General features: G+C 42.4%; 1 protein-coding gene across 2 annotated transcripts in view; it reads left to right on the top strand.

Annotated features, from left to right (window-relative positions):
* ADAMTS2 (ADAM metallopeptidase with thrombospondin type 1 motif 2) overlaps positions 1–17,117 on the top strand; it is a 199,217-nt gene that overhangs the window by 65,849 nt on the left and 116,251 nt on the right. For both annotated transcript variants that reach the window (XM_075509370.1, XM_075509372.1), the window contains exon 3: positions 12,659–12,818. In XM_075509370.1, coding sequence (XP_075365485.1) covers positions 12,659–12,818 — 160 coding nt within the window. The remainder of the gene's footprint in view (positions 1–12,658; positions 12,819–17,117) is intronic.

Here is a 17,117-nt window from a genome sequence, read left to right as displayed (position 1 = left end):
CTGGCCCCGGTGAGTGGTATGTCTTTAATTCCTGTATTAGAGTTTTGACTGTGTCTTCATGTTCTGGGTTCCATTTCCACGGTTTTCCCTTTCGTAAAAGTGAGTACAGTGGGTGAGCAACGGTAGAAAATCCAGGTACATGTTTTCTCTAGGATCCTAAAGTACCCATAAGCTGTTGTAATTCTTTCCTAGATTGGGGCATCTGTTACTGTTCTATTTTGCTTAGGGTGTCTGGTGGGATTGCTGCACTACCTGCAATCCACCAAGTACCTGAAAATTTTACTTCTCTACTCAGTCCCTGACATTTTTCGGGTGGGATTTCAACTTCTCCTTTATGTAGTGTTTGTCACACTGCTGCTGCCGCTTGCCCCACCTTTTCAGGGGAGGTCCCTCCAATTAGGGTATCATCTATATATTGGTATAGGTTCACATCTTGAGGGAGTGAGACTGTAAGAGTTCAGCAAGCGCAGCATGAGCAATCATGGGTGAATGTTTCTATCCCTGTGGGAGTCTGTTAGAAGTGTATTGTATGCCTTCCTGACTAAAAGCAAATTTCTCTTTATCCTTCTGCAAGGGGACCGTAAAGAACATATCTTTCACATCTAGCACTGCCATCCATGGGTGTGCGGCCGCTTGTGGCATGGCTGTTAAAGTTGCAACATTGGGTACTGCAGCTATTAGCAGAGCTGTGTTGGCATTTAGGCGCCGATAATCAGTTGTCAGACGCCATGTCCCACTCGGCTTTCAGACTGGTCAGACTGGTGAATTGAATGGGGAGTGGGTTCTGGAAATAATGTGCCGATCTTCTAAGTCTGCTATTACTTCAGAAATTCCATTTTGTGCCGCAGCAGAAATCGGGTATTGCGGTACATTAGTAACTTTTGGATCAGGGAGTGCGGGGGCTGTGTGGAGGACACGTGCTGTAGCCTCCCGATTTTTATCGGGGTTAGAGTTGGTATTTGAACCAAAGGACCACACACTGCCGTCCGGCAGGCGCCAGGTTCAGCCGTTCAAAACATTGAAACCCAAAATATTTTCGTTGTGATCTTTGATTGCAAAGTGAGTAGACAACATGCGCTTCTCACCCGGGAGCCATAAATTAACTTTCATGGTTTGGCAAATAGCACTTGCTCCATTCAGTCCGGTAATTTTAACTCTTTGCCGTACAGGTCGTACACATAGCATCTAGGCATTCTGTTGTGTTAATATTGAAATTTGTGCTCCTGTATCTATTAGGAATTTTACCAATTGTCGTCAGGGACCAACTGGAATCAAAATATATGGGCCATTATTATTTATCCATTGATAGGATTCCACTTGCTGGACATGCAGGCCCAGTTGCTGTCCTGGCATTACTCATTTTTTGGCCTCATGCTTTGCCATTCATCCCTAAGGGGGAGGAAAGGGTTATCGCTCTTTCTTGGAGGGGGCAATGGCATCGGAGTATTTGGAGTATGCTCTCTCCTTTCGCCATCATCGTGTTTCTGGAATGCTTGAATTAAACTTATAATGCCAGTAGGCTGTCTCTGAATTGCGGCTCTGGGAATGCCCAGTGCCAATGCTTTCCTCCACAGTTCTACACTTGCTCTGGGCCTTCAATACACTTTCTTTAAATAGTTCAATGCTACCTGCAATGAGGTTCTCTTTTAGGTGCCCGTTTAATTCTTCTTTAACAAGTTTCTTTATTCTTATGTAGTCATTGATTCTGGAAGTGAACACTGCAGCAGAAATATTACAGGTTTTATTGTTCTTTCCAGGACATCAAACACCAGCACGTTGTGGTCAGTGCTACTGAGTATTCTTCAACAGCAACAGTTCACCCGCACTGCTCACACAGTCGAGGGCTGCATCCCCTTTGCTGGGCTTGGTCTCAAGAGCTTCATGAAGCAATCATTAATGATATCTAAAAATCCATCCTCAGCACAGCTCCCCAAGATGATATTTGCCCAGTCTACCACCCATAGGGGTTGTAGACATCTCCCATTACTATGTGCTTCCTGCCCTTGTAGCGCTTCTGTTCTCCCTCTGTATATCTCAGTTGGTGTTGCTGTCGCTGTCTGGGTCAAGCAGGTGAGAGTATCTCCCTATACTGTTCTTTTCCTATATACACCTAGAAACTTAATCTAGAGGGATTCTGGATTCTTCTTTGACATGGTTAAATAGTTAATTTGGGTTAATTTTAGGCTCTCTTCTCCACTGGCAGGCTGGAGTGTTCCTGTGTGCTTTCTATCCTGCTGTTACAGTGTCCCCGAACTGTCGTCTTTTCACTGAGCGGCTGATAAGCTCTCATGAGTACACATCAAACTTGCCCCTCTGTACCCTCCTCTCCTTTTGTTTAAAGTACTCTTTACAGCCTTTGCAGTACACGTTATGGTGATGATGTGGGAGAGACTGATCTCTCCTGTACAGACTTTATCCATTCCAGAGTTTTTCCCAATGCCTGGTGAATCCAAACTCTTGTTTCCATACCCACTGAATCCACAGCTCATTTCCTCAGCCACGCACTGTATCTCTGACTTGTCCTTTTGTCAGACAGGGAACATTAAAAGAATGCCATGATGAAACTCCTGGTTTCAACTTGCAACTTGACATCCAGAACCTCTGTCCTCATGCCCACAATGACCATGAGCACCAAGTCCCCCGCAGTGCTTCCTAAGAGACCCTCTAGACATGCTGTGAGATCCACCACATTTACTCTAGCAGCTAGATTGCCATATGGATGCATATATATTGCCCTTAAGGAACGGTATTCATTTATATGAGAGTGCACTTTTATTTCACTTGTAGCAGTGAGGAGGTTGCTTCAGGTGTCTCTGGGTGGTCTGTCTGGCTTCTGTTTTTGTGGCTGGCCTGTGAAGTTAGGGATGGAGAGCCTCCAGCTTCTTTCCAGCTACAGCCAAGCTCCCACTGCCCTGGAACTCCCCTTGCCTTGTTGGCTCGGTCAGGACGAAGCAGAGCCTTGGGACAGGCTGGGCTCCCTTTGCTGAAGCAGGGGGCTCACAGAAGAGCCCCAGCTCACGTCTGATTTTGCTTTTCCAAAGACATAGATCACCAGCTACTGCCGAGTTCCCTGAGCCTGGTTTGGGCTCAGCTGATGTTCTTTATTTCTTCCTCTGCAGAAGTCTGCTAAAATGTATTTGTTATTGTGCAATGCCTGAACCTTGTTCCTTGAACTGTAGGTACTAGTGCAATGTAAAGAATAAGGAATGTTAATGTAAAGATTTTTAAGGACAAGCTTTTGAAGTATTTTCTTTTTTTAAGCTGCATAAGACTGCCTATAACATTTCAGGCTAAAATTTCTGTCAGAGTTTCTTTTTTTGTTTGTTTCCTGGTATGTCCACGCTTTTCTCATCAGCAATTCGTATTCTCTCTGTGCTTTCAAATCTTGGAGAGTTATAATATGCCTCCCTTCTTCTTTGTCATATAGACAAATAGTGCACATTAATTCTTTGATTTAATCCTTCTTAATAAGCCTGTTCCTCCAGGGATTAATTATTTTAGTTTCTGTACTGAATCTTGCACTTTGTTGACATCTTGTACTGGGAGTCTACAACCGAGTGCAGTATAAAATTGAAAGCTCATCTCTCATTAGTTTTTCATGCTCTCATTTGGATAACCCCTTTCCAGGTTCATTTCTCCAATACAGGCTAAGAGAAGGAAGGTTTAAATAAGCCCGTCTATAAGATGTGGAAAGGAGAACAAGTGCCAGCTGTAGTAAACTTTTGGTGCTTTTGTTTCCCCTCACCCTTATGGGCATCCAGTTTAAGTAAAACCTGCATTTAGCAGAGAAGGACCCTGTCTGATTTCCAGGCCATGAGTAACTGCATTGGTCACTCCTGGACCTGTGGCTGGATTTGGGTTTTTAGCTGTTGCATAGAACAGTGCAAAGTGGGTGTGAGATGCACTCTCCCAGGTGGGAATTTTTACCTGCTGGGGATCTTGCTTTCACAGGAGTAGCTAATGTCAGAAGCTGCCGACCAGGGAGACCTGGTTCTGCCAAGGTGCATGTCTTTCTACAACAGTGATTTTGGGGTAAGATTCCTGTACCTGCTCACTGCATGGTTGCGTGGGCACTGGGGCTGGTGTGCGAGAAGGGGTGGTAGAGCACAGCGGAGGAGAAGATGGAATGGCCCAGGGCCGAGCCGGCTCCTGCTGCCCTGCAGCTTGCACTCTGCAGCTCACACACTCCTTTGGAATATGAAATGTTGCTGCAGTGACATCTTCTAAAGGGAAGATTCAGGATTTCTATAACGTAATTTTAAATTACTTTAAATGCTAAGTTTCAACTCAGATGAATTTAATATATTAAACTTTTTTAAATATAGTAAATCTTTTTCTCCAGTGTGTGGTCTGGATCCTTTTATCTTGTTTACCATAGCAAAGACCTAGACTCCGTTTCCTACCTGTTAATGGATCTGATCCAGCCCTGCTGAATTCAGGATGAAGACTGTTTTTGGGAGGCTGCAGCGATGCTTTGGTGAAAGTCTTTGGCCTGTCTTACATAGAAGGTCAGACTAAACTGCTTTAATATTTATGAATCCATTTATGAATCCTGGCCTTGAGATTTATGAATGTGACACCCGTTGACTTCAGTGGGTGGTGATTTGTGCCTTAAGCAAATATATTTTTGAAAAGAAACTTGTGTAGCAACCATCCCATTTTGTGAGAGTTTGAGCTGAAGAGCTTTCTAGTCAGACTGGTTTTGTTTTCTTGCAGAATGTCAATTCGTTTTTATTGCTGAGGGTAGGACTCAACCATGCATTTTGTCAAAGTGACCTCAGAAATGCTTTATTTCAAATGATTCCTTGTGTTAAAACTGGGAAAGTTAATCCTTTTGGATCGTGCTGTTAGCAAATTCATGGACTTGATATTCGTGCTTTTCCTCCCTGAAAGATTAAAATTGAGAAACTCTGTTGCAGAGAACTGCAATTACTGTTCCCTGCTTGCAACAACAGCAATCAAGTTTACAATCCCCTGAGTCTGCAAGATCTGCTGCATTTATCATTTTCATTCTTAACAGCTATTTAATAACTCACCTCTTTCCTGCTTGGAATTACACATACCTGTGGACATCAAGCCTAGAGACTTTCAAAAATGTTCTTGCTTAAGCATTATTTTGGCTAAAAGAACTGCTTGTCTCTGTTTAAAAAGCTACAGAATTGTCACAGCTCTTGCAGCTGAACTCTTTGGAAACGAGGTTCCTGCTGTTGGTGGTGGAGGCATCCGAAAGGTGGAAGCCAGCCTGGCAAAGGTGCGATGCTGTTTCGCTGTATAGCAGCTGCAGGGAAGTCTGCTCTGAATTTGCCTGCTCTGAAGTCTCTGTTATACTTTTGCAGGCTGTACTGTGTATTTGCCACAGATACTCATTGTGCAGAAAGACATGGTTTTGTGTATTACCTAAACCTTTTGCAAATGAGATTTACTTCTCTCGTGATCTACCAGGATTCAGAGGTGAGCAGCTGCTAGGATGGGGTAGGTTGTGGGGGACGGAGGCAGGAGATTTACTGAAGGCAAGTGGTGCTCAGGGTCATGGCCCTGCTCTCCTGCACTGCTGCTGGCCCTCGCAGGCACTGAGTGACAGAGGTGAGAATTTGGTAATTTTCTTGTAAAGGCAGAGAAGTTGGAAGCAATGTTTTTAGTGGTCCACTGGTAAAAGCCAGGCACTGTGGCCAGGACGCTTGTCTTCAAATCTGCTGGCAGTGCTTTGTGAAATCACTTTAATTGTGTCTGTTTTCTTGATGGTTCAGTGAGAATGAGACACAGTCTGTCTCACTATTGTGTCTCTTAAAAACCACAAAAAACCCCTTCTGAGTTTCTAAAATGAGTTATACCATACAAATGCAAGATTTGGGTCCAGATTCCCATCTGCTATAAACTAATGCAGTTCTCTTAACTTCAGGTTATATCAGCTGCAGATTTGTCCCACTGCTATTGTTAATCACACCTGCAATTGTGTAGTGACTAAGCTGGGCTCCAGGGACAAAACTGTATTTTTGGTAGCAGTGGAAGCGTATAGATGCATGAATGGATGGATATCCATCCTCCCTTGAGCTACAAGGACTGTACGAAAGCAGCCCATCATGAACCTACTTTTAGTACGAATACCTCTTGTATGGTGCTTTTCATTAATGGATCTCAAAGTGCATTAAAAATGTGACCTTATCCCCATCTGCAGGGGATAAATAGGGGCCCTAAGTAACATGTAGCTTTCATAGGGTTACCCAGCAGGCTCTGCCTCTCTGCCCCTCTGTAATTCCCATGTGTATGCATAATTATTTCCCCCTTAATTTTTTGAGGATATGTGAAAATAAAGCAACTTAATTGCAAACTGACTTGAAAAAAAGCTGAAAAATACTGCTTTAGACTAACAGTAACAAAAATATATATGCTCAGTTGAAAACTTTCTTTTTCTCCCCTTCCCCATCCAGCCTGGGACTGACTAAATCAGTGTAGCTTTAGGGCAGCAGCAGCATACAGCACAATAAGTGGCAACGTGTTCCAAATGTTTGCTACAATTCCTTCAGTCCCTCCATTCACCGTAAAGAAAGATGAATTTGCAGCACTGCGCAATTCTTCCTCTGCAATGCTTCAGTAGTTCGAGGCATGTTCTCAAAGAATCAAATGCAACTATGACATAAGAAGCTTTTTTTTTTTTTTGCATTGTTATCTATATGAATGAAGCTAAATGGAAATAAAATGCCAAGCGTGTCTGTTCCTGAATCAGTGTACTGTATGATTGGGAATGAATACATTGCAGAACTGAAAATGTTGAGGGATCCTGTGTGGACAGGGATGAGTTTGGAAGGTCTGTGTTATGTCCTTAGTTCTGCCGCAGACTGTCTGGGTGATCTTGCTCCAGTCATTGGAGCTCCTGGTGCATCAGGTCCATTCTAATGTAATTGAACTAATAATATTTCTGTACTTGACTTCAGTGTTGGGAGGACACATCTGTTGCTGTTTGGAAAAAAGCATGTTCCTGTGGTTCTAAGACCTAGAGAAGGATCATAAATAAAAATAACGTGTGGAATTTGCTTTAAAATTTTCTGCTATACTAGTGCCAGTTTTGGTCAAACATATAGCAGTTGTGTGTTTAGGGTACGGGCACATTGATATAAAAATAGAATAAGACCTTGTCCAATATGCTGTCCTGCAAATATAAATATTTTCTCTTTCAAGTCATCTACAGAGTATTTTTTGGCAACTATACAGTGAAATGCAAATCCCCTCTCTCTGCTTCTCTGTGAATTGTTGGGAGGATCCGTATTGCAAATTCCCCTCTGGAGGCTTCATTGACATCGCAGGGAGTGCAGGCTCCTAACCCAGGCACTGAGGTTAAATATCAGATAGTTTGAACCTCCCTTTGGTCTCAAGAAAATCACCTGAAATTCAGGACTGTATTTAGGATTTGTTCATGCACAGATATGTCATGTGGCTGGTTACCTTTTTCAGAATCAAATACTCAAAAAAATAGAACTCTCCCTATTTACAGAAATACCGTTTCTAAGAGTTTCTGAAAAACTCTGTTCTTGTAGGTTACTGATTTAATTAACTAAGCAGACACTTGGATTTTTTAATATTAATTTCAGGTTTGTTCACATTAAATTTTAGCTTCCTATCTGTATCATGTGCTTGGAGATTGGGAAGTAAATCTGCCTTTATATGGCAATGAAAAACTTTGTAAAGCTGTACTAATGAGGAAGAAAATGAACATTAATTAAACTTGCGGTTACAGGATGGGCTGAGGCTCTGGAGTCCTAAAGCAGCAGCTAGATGGGTTACTTCATTACAGCCTAAAACAGGGAGCTGTGATGGGAATGGGAATGAGGAGACAATTAAGTTGCTCACCAAGTGCAGAGCCAGCGAGACATTTAATTATCCACAGGAGCTAACGCTCTAAAACCTGGAGTTTTCTGTAGGTCTAAATATGTCAGGCAGTTTTTCTGTTAAATTAGACCTTTAAAGAATGTTTTTAGAAATGCAAGAGGGGTTGGGGATGTTGAGGAGACTGGAGAAGAGACCTGCTTTTCAGCTGAGCTCTGCGGTGCGGCGGCAAACTGTTGTCAGGTCTCCTGGGCTGGAGAGGAGATTTCCATCGTGGTGGATGGGACTAGTGTAATTACCTTGGACAGAAAGCCCCAAGTGGAGATGGTGACCTGATGGCACAGTGGACTTGCCTTGTAAAGCTTGAGTGGTAGAGTGGCCCATGTGGCCACTGCTGTTGCCAATATCTGTAGATCCTGTGGTCCTTGAAAGCCTCGGAAGCAGGTCTTCAGGGATGTACAGGAGCCCTGTTACCCCCAGAAGAGATTAGTGGAGCTCTAAACCCCAACCTTGTGTATTGCAATGGGCTCATTTGTGGCTTATCAATGTAATTCTTGTCTTAATTAGACAGGACAGTCACTGTCTGCCTTCCTTGTGAATTTTTTCCTGCGTGGCTTTCACTTCTAAATAACCACCTTGCTAACCTTAGCAGAGGTTTTGATTCTCTGAACTGCAGTTTTCTTTTGATTAAGTGTCTTCTGCTCTAGTCTTTAATGCATATTAATGAGTGCTAAGCAGTGCTTGACTTGAGTAATTTGCAGCTGGGATCTAAAAACCCTTGGAAGGAAGGCCTGGGGATGTCCTGCTTTGGGAAATAGTGGGACATTATAGGTTCTTTGCTACAGTTGGATGCATTCCAAAGGCAAACACTTTTTCAAGTAGTTTATATTTTTATTAGTCACAGGACAGAGTCGCTGCTGCCATCATTATTTAGCAGTATTCCCATATTCACTTTAGTTTCAAGTTCAAAGTCCCAGAAGAGGAAGGGAAGAGGTAACAGTTAGCTCAGCGTTTTTTCCAGAATTGGAAGTCCTTTCCACAGAGATGCTCAATCCCACACCTAGTTCTGAATTACACAGCATGTGTGTGGCTGCAGGGTGGTAGTGCAGGGGAGGCACCGCTAATCCATAACTCCTGGAAGTACAGCAGTCCCGGGATGGGCAAAGAGCAGTATAGGATAGAAAAACGCTGTTGCTAGCAGTTACTTTTAAGCTCTTAGTTCATGAAAGCAACTACTTTTCTGTTCAGAACTTGGGGAGACTGATAATTGAAAGGCTTAATTCTGCTTTCGCATCCCCTGGAGTAAATCTCCAGACGATGGCCCAAGAATTTTCTGAAGTCCTTCTAGTCTAACCTGTGTTGAAGGGAAGGCATGGATTTGCTCAAACAATACATCATTTCTGTTTTAGTCGTCCAGAGGCATCCTCCAGGAAATTGTAGCAACTTTAATGCTCTCTGTTGTCATCATAAACTTGGTGGTTGTCTGACAGTTATCTTGGCATGACAGGCTGGCACAAGGGTGCTGGCGTCTGTGGGTAGGAACAGGACTGGTGGGTGAAGGGCATGAGCAAACCCATGCTGCCAGAGGGATGCCTTTACATTGCTTGCTTGGCTGCGCACAACACTGGTGTTGAGTTGATGACTAAAAGCGATCTTCCTTTCATGGTGGCTTTTTGAGGGTGTTCTGAGTAGTATCAGAAAAAATGCATTAGGCCATTCATCTTGAGCTTTTCATGTTCAAAGCACTTGGCAAGAAGAAAAACAAATCAGCCCTTGTAATTATCCTGCAAGACTGTTGTTATGCTGGTTCAGAGGTGGAGAAATGGAAGTAAAGAGGTTAAATGTCTTGCTCAAAGCAGCAAGGAAATGTGTGGTGGAGACATTCAGGAGCCCCACGTATTTCTTAATGAATCATTTATAACTGTGGGTATATTATTAGGCAGATGGCTTGAACTGTAGATTGCTGTAGGAACTCTGCCTTGCCGTCTAAATGAATTTTCTTCTTAAAGTCTTAAACAGCCATTTTTTCTTATTTTATTTCATGAGAATATGTTGGCTAAATCAAAGACTGTGTAAGATGTACGATATATAAAAATATAAAATTCTTTTACAATTCAAACACACACTAACTCTTTCCTAGTAATTCTGACCAAAAATAATTGATATGTTTCTCCGGACTAAAGGAAAAGAGAAATTCCAGTGTAAAAGACAAAGTTATTTTAGTCCAAGATTAAAATGAGAAAAGAAATATTCAGCCATGTTTGAAGGTTAAATTCCTTCCTTTCTACACTCCAGCAGAACTAGGGAGGATACTGCCATGGGGATGTACAGCGTGGTGTCGTGTCTATGCGAGAAGCAGAGTGTGAAATAAGAGCACCTGATGGATGACCTGCTATTTGGCAGTATTCAGTGCCACATGAAACCCCCTGCACGCAAAAGGGCCCGCACCAGGCACAATGATCTGCAGGAAACGTTAGCTTTTGACCACTGGTTTTATGTCTTGGGAACCAGCATTCAAATATCTCTTTTGTTTAGTCTTACATTCTGTCCCAGGGTGTCGCCTTCATCTTCTCGGGGGAATCTTCACTCTGACCAGATGTTTTCTTTTCCAAAAGGCCACTATGCCCTGGAAGCTAAAGTTCACCTATAAAAGTTGTTCTTCTGTCTAATCAGTTCAGCTACTGATTGTAGAAGTGACCTACCTGTTAATTTTCTTAGAAGATCTGAATTCCTCCAAACTCCCATCAGTACCCCCAGCTGCATACAGTGTACAGCAGCATTTCCCCCAGGATCCTGAAGTATGGTCTGCATTTTAAACTAAGATCTGGCATTAGCTGCTTAGTTAATAGTAGGTTTAATAAATCCAGAAATACATATGAACATGTGTGCAACCATGTAGCTTACTTGCAAAAAGCAAAATCACATTTTTTTCACATGACAGTCAAGCTCTCTGTATATTTCTTGTATGGCGTGTGCATCATACTCTGTGCAGTTGAGCATGCAAATGCTTGTTCCTTCTTGATCTTTAGTTGTGCATTTCTCATAAAAATACTTTAAAATTTCTGGATATAATATTTAATATCCAGAAGAAATGTGTGTGTATACAACTAAAAGATACATTAAAAGGAGAGTAACATCAATTCTGAATTTTTCATATATTCCTCTTTACAGTAAAAGATCAGTTGCTGTGTCTCTGGGTTCAGCACTTGTTTTCTTGGTTGTCTTAGCTTCCTTGAGCTGCTGAGCCTGTCTCACCTTTTTTGTGTCTGATGTAGAATCTAAATTAGATAAGACGAAACAGGACAGGATTTAAAATTCAGTTTCCTCTATAAGGCAGGATGGCATCAGTTTAAATTGCTTCGATGTAATTTTGCTTCTTTAATCCTTCCTCTTCAATCTGTTTTTGTATACATTATATATATGAAATCTGGGACTGGAAATCTTGCCTAATGTAAGTTAAGACATGACAAATGAACCTGACATTTTTCCAAGGAGGGACCCAAAGAACATACTGTATTTATAGCAGTAGGAATATAGTTTGCTGCTTGTAGAAGAAAAATATGCTTTGTATGAGAACTTCAGTGCTGGGATATGATAAGAGTGTTTAGATGATACTTGTTTCAAGTGAGGATACTGGGTTCAAAGGAACCGAACTGGTTCTCCTGGAAGCTTGAGGCAGGGCTTCACCCAGCAGAGGATTTAGGCTCCTGGAAGCTCAGATAGCAAGATGAAGTGTGTCACAGTGTCAATATATTCTTCTGTGCCCAGTTTGAAAGTCCAGTGACTCCAGGATCATCAATGGGCAGAGTGAGAAAGAGCATGATGAAGGAGCTTCTGAAGGTTGGATCTGGGGCTTCTCTCAATAATAATCTGAACAATTTCTTTCACATTAATAGTAAGACTTTCTGAAGCTAAGAGTTCTTTAGTTTAAGTTCTCAAACACAGATGTGCAAACATATGCAGAAAAATTGATTCAAGCCAACCATCTCTGCGAGCCAGCTACTGGCTGCTGTGACCTTCTGCAGCAGGGCAGGACTGAAAGAGGAGATAAATGCAGGTGATCCAGGTGCCCAAGTTGTTTCACCTGCATGAAGATGATGAAAAGAGTTTTTCAAGTTTTCAGTCTTTAGGAGGGTTTCCCCTGAACACAGTGAGAATCACTTGGGTGATGTTCCTTTGAGGTGTGCTGTAGAAGTGCAAATTTCTCTTTTTTTCATACCAGGGTATCTGGTCCAGTCTGAATAAGTTTTTATTTCTTAGCAATGCACTACTGACACCTTTTTTAAACTAGTTGTGGCTAATTCTTGAAAGACCATTTTGTCAGCTGAACCCTTTGTGTCAAGGGGGAAATAATCACAAAGCTTAGTTGCCTGCATGTAAGACGTAGTACTTTTCCGTCTTGCTTCTGAACAGAAAGGCTGACTCTACGCTTTTTGACTGTTGAACTGCACATCAGGACCAGCTTATGGCGCTGAACTGATCCTTTATTCAGCAGAGGTAGTAAACACTGGAGTGGTCTGGGCCTGACAGATAGCTAAGGTCATAGTAACTTTCATTTTGGCTGGTTCCTAATGGGGGTGTATTTCCTAGTCTTTGCTCGTGTGGTTCGAGGAGAAGTCCTTTTGGTTCAGGGTTATACCTTTTGTCCTTTCTTGTCAAGTTGGGGAAATGATGCTTCGTTTTGCTCTAATAAAGAATTCACCTGGTTTCCTCTCTGCATCCTAATTGCTCTCTAGAGAGCACTAAAGTGTGCTTAAGCATATTGTAACTGTTTACTCACAACGTCTGCTGTATGTGCAGTAACGCAAAATGTTTGATCTCTGCCCTGTCGCTGCAGGCTGGCATGATTCGCACAGACAAGGACGAGTTCTTCATTGAACCTCTGGAGAAGGGGGCCCAGGAGGAGGAGGAGAGAGAAGGCAGAACGCATGTGGTCTATCATAGAGCAGCTGCCAAGAAGCAGCTTCCTATTGAGAATGCGGATACCCTGTATAAAGGTAAGGCAGAGATGTTAATGCCAGCTGATGTATAAAGTGTAGCTGACTGCATGTAGCCAATGTGATCTGCTATCTCTGGCTTTTTTTATCCTTGAAAATGGAAATGTGTTTTTCCCCCTCTGTGCATTGTAAGTAGGGAAGGAGTTCAACACTTTACCTGGGGTAAGCAAGCATTGCAGCAGCCAAAACCATCTCCGGGATGGTGGAACTGTGTATGCTTTAAAGAGTTTCCTTGGCTCTGGAGATAGCCAGCATAAAGTTGTGTGTCCCACTGAGTCCCTGGGTCAGACCAGAGGAAGGGGATGGTGGATGGGGCAGCAGATGGAGCACAGAGGTGCCTGTGCGCACTGGGGACGGGTAGCAGTGCTGGCTTTGCAAAGGCCATGTTGGAAGGCTGCAGTAGGAACACCAAGGCTGACATGGTACATGGGCTTCTCATTGACACTGTCTTCGCTGGGCTGGATTTAATCCCAACAGGGAAATAATGGTATCTTCAGATATGAACACAAACTTTCTTCATTTATTTCTGTGTTTCCAAGAGTGGAATTTAATGTACTAAGTATGTGCTAGACAGCGATGGAATAACAGGAGCTAAACATAAACACCGTTTCTATGGCCCTGGTAACTGCTTGGATGTTGCGCCTTTTTTTCTGAATAAATAAGGGATGCAAATCTGGTAAGTGGATGTTTTGACGGCTGATGTTAACACTGAGATTAACTGGGTCATTTGAGTGGAAACAACAAAATAGCTACATTTTTGTTCCAAATGTGTGTACCAAACTGCAGAGTTATTTGCCACTCATACCCTAGTATTATCTTATTTCAGTATAATAAGTTTTCAAGTATAGTGCAGTGTGTTAGATTGTCCTTTGCAGAAATCTTCCCAGTGATCCCCATCCCTCTACTATGCTACCTTAATCATTTTCAAAAGACAAAGAGCATGGTACCTATTGTAAAAATTCTACTCTATACTCTACTCTTGCATATAGTAATCCCCAGAAACCGCTTGAGGGAACAGGTAGTCACAGAGATGAGGCACTAAAATTAGGGCCAAGTGAACAATATAAATTTCTCAATGTTCAAGTTGGAACGGGGCGGGGGGGGATGAGAAAGCAAGCAGTAGCATTCAGCTAACTTTTTTTCTCCACTTTGGCCATCCAAATGACCCATGAATTTGTGGCAGACGCAGTGCTGTGTTGGGCTCTTCTGATTGCCTTTGTACTTGTTCTGGAGCAGAGCTGGGGGACACAGGAGTCTGAGTGCCACAATCCCAGAATCTTAGGGTGGAAGTTGCTCTGTTAGTAGATGTTTATAAAATTATTGCGGTGTTGGAAAATATCAGCTAGTCACTGTGTTTCCTCTTAAACAAAAGAGACTTGATTTTATTCACACCTTATGGCAGTATTTTTGTTTTTGGATGGTAAATATTCCTCAGGAGTAGGAGGCTAGTACACAGAAAAGCATAAATTGTAGATCAGCTCCAGTTATTGGCATGCGGTACCTGCTAGAGGAAGGCTCTGACAGCAGTATCTGAAAACACCTCTCTGAAATGCAGCGCCGTGCTGCGTGGCTTCTCGTGGAGTGATGGCAGGGCTGCTCATGGGCTGCCCGCTGTGACCGGCAGCAAAGCTATCTGCGGTGTGTGATGCCACCAGACTTCTGCGTCTGTCACCTCACCTGCGCTATGCGCTTGCGTACGGACTGAAGTTTTGTAGATTCTGGTACAAAGGCGCAAAGTAATAATAGCCATCAGCCAGCACTGATTAACAAAAGGTTAACAAACAAAAGCGAGGCTGAACTCATGCAGGCCAGGCTGAAACGTAGCACTGACCATGTCTGGAACAGCGGGTGTCGGTGATAGGTAGGAATAGTTGTGATGTTTCATATTTCAAATTTTAAAATAAGGAAAAAATGCTAAGAGTAGTAATCTTCCCTTCCATCCACCATCTTTTGATTCATAAAATTGATTGAAGATTAGTTTGTATTTTCGAAAAAAACCCACTATACTGTACAGGGTTTTTTTTTCCATTAAATTCTCTTTGCCTTTAAAAAAAAAAGTCAATGGCCACTCCAAAACTGGTCTGTTCTCCTCTACTTTTTATTAAACCTGGCTTCCCACCTCTGATTTGCTCTAGGCAACAGGCATGGAAAGGACATGCTTTCAAAAATTGTACTTTTATTTTCCAGTTTGTCTTTTTCCACAATACATCTAGCTTTGGTTAACAAACATCAAAATATTTAGTGACCGGGCACTGATAAGCACGCTGTGCTGCGTGTTTCCATAGTGTTCTAAATTAATCAATGGGCTTATTTAGGAAATACCTAGTAGGGCACTTTTATCATGCTGTATCTATTAAAAAAAAAAAAAAGAGGTTAACCAAGAGCTCTCCCCCTCTTCCACCATCCCTGGAGACAACTGCATTGTTGCCAATTCCCATAAATTTACATGTGATGAATTGTAACACTTGGACTATTTTTAAAGGTCCAGCCTCCAGGAATCTTATGAATATGTGATGATTTTTTTTTTTTCCCTAGGTGAGCTTCTGGCTCTATCAACTGTTGATAAAAACTTTGTAGTTTCTGACTGTGTAAATATTTTAAAGTAATGAGTAACACAAACTGCATAGTATTCCATAATTTTTAAGAGAGCATCTTTCAAAATCCCATGATATGTTAATTTAATCCCATGATTTGGGAGGGGATTGTGAGTCATAATTTTTGAATGCTTGGGTTTGGATAGATAGATAAAAATTCCTTAGAAATATTCCTATCTCTGTCACTTTTTTCACAAGAAATAGGACAAGCTGTTCTCTCCCCAGTGAAGCAGGAGGTGAAGGAATTGAAAGCTCCATGAACTTGGAGTTGGGTGGGTCAGTCGACATTTCAAGGACTCGGAGCTTGTTCTGGGCAATGGTCACGCCAGACCTCGCATGACACAAGGGCTTTGGGATTTACTCTCACAGTTGGTGGGTCCCTTAGGATGCTGCTGTTAGGGAAATCTTCCCAGGCTCCCACTTGCAGAAGTGGGGCTAGGTCTGTGGAGCAGAAAATCCCAGCTGGGTGCAGGGGGACCTCCTGCAGCGCAGGGCACAGGGCTGCGCAGTGCTAGAGGGGCTCTTCACGCCTCCCGTCTCCATGCAGAAGTGAAGAGCTCTTCACACCCAATGTGCTGCCTGAGCGGGTGGTCTTGTTTAGCCATTTGAGACTTCAGGGGCAAACTTGCTCTAACTTTAGTTATTCTGGTAATGAAGCTATAGGGGACATAGTCTCCTAAATGCAGTTATTCTGGATGGTGGTTTGTTGAAGATCTCAGTACCCTGAGTCAACGTGCATGCCCCCATGGCTGCCCAGGCAGAGGGCTCTAACACAGAGCTGCAGGACAGCAGGAGAGAGGCCCCTGAAGCTCTTGGGCAGCTGATCTTCCCCAAAAGACAACTAGGACTAATGGAAGATCCATCGACTAATTGTGAGAGTGGATTAATGCAAAAAGAAAGAAAAAAAAGTATTTTCCCAACCATGGAAGTAAATTCTAGATTGTGCTAACAGGTATGGTGAGGTGGACCTGACAGCCGGGTTTTTCTAGCATTTTCCATATGCTATTATCTATCTTTTATATTATAGTAAGGGAAATTGAGATTTTATTCCATCTGTTTTAAAAGTATGAAGAAACAAAAGACACAACCTCCTAAGCCCTGGAGAGATCAAGGTATCCATCTTCCTTATAGAGGCTCTGCCGACGTGCTGGGTTTTAAGAAATGGAATGTGCTGGGGGAGAACGGGCACGAAACAAGCGGCAGAGCTGTAGTCTGATTTCAGACTGTACCAGGTTTTGTGTTTATGTAAAACGCTATCAGAATATTTGGAAAAGTAAATACTTGTTTTGGCAGCCCGAATCATTGTGTTTTGACTGGCGTAGGATTATCTGGTGTTTGCGAGAATCACAGAGTAAAGGGTATAATATTTCTGCCTGTTTTTCCCCTCTCAAACAACACTATTTGTTAACGTACTGGAGAAATGTAAGCATCATATTTTAAGCAAGTAATAATCCACAGCAGAGTAGTACTGTGAAAGTCTGTGCGAGCTCACTACAAATTAGGCTAATTGTTTTGGAAAGAGAAATATTTTCATGTAGTGGTTGATGTATTGTAGGTATGGTGGGAATAAACCCTATTTTTTCTGGCAATTGCTTTTACTACTTGCATGTATATAATAATTTATCTTCCTCTAGATAAAAGTAAGCAGCACATTGAAAATATTTTAGTATTTCCAGTTGAATTCCTTCTTAAAAAGATGAGAAAT

The sequence above is a fragment of the Mycteria americana genome, chromosome 8, assembly GCF_035582795.1.
Source record: "Mycteria americana isolate JAX WOST 10 ecotype Jacksonville Zoo and Gardens chromosome 8, USCA_MyAme_1.0, whole genome shotgun sequence".
NCBI lineage: Eukaryota > Metazoa > Chordata > Aves > Ciconiiformes > Ciconiidae > Mycteria > Mycteria americana.
Note: the sequence above shows the minus strand (reverse complement) of the source record. Positions and strands in the feature narration are given on the sequence as shown.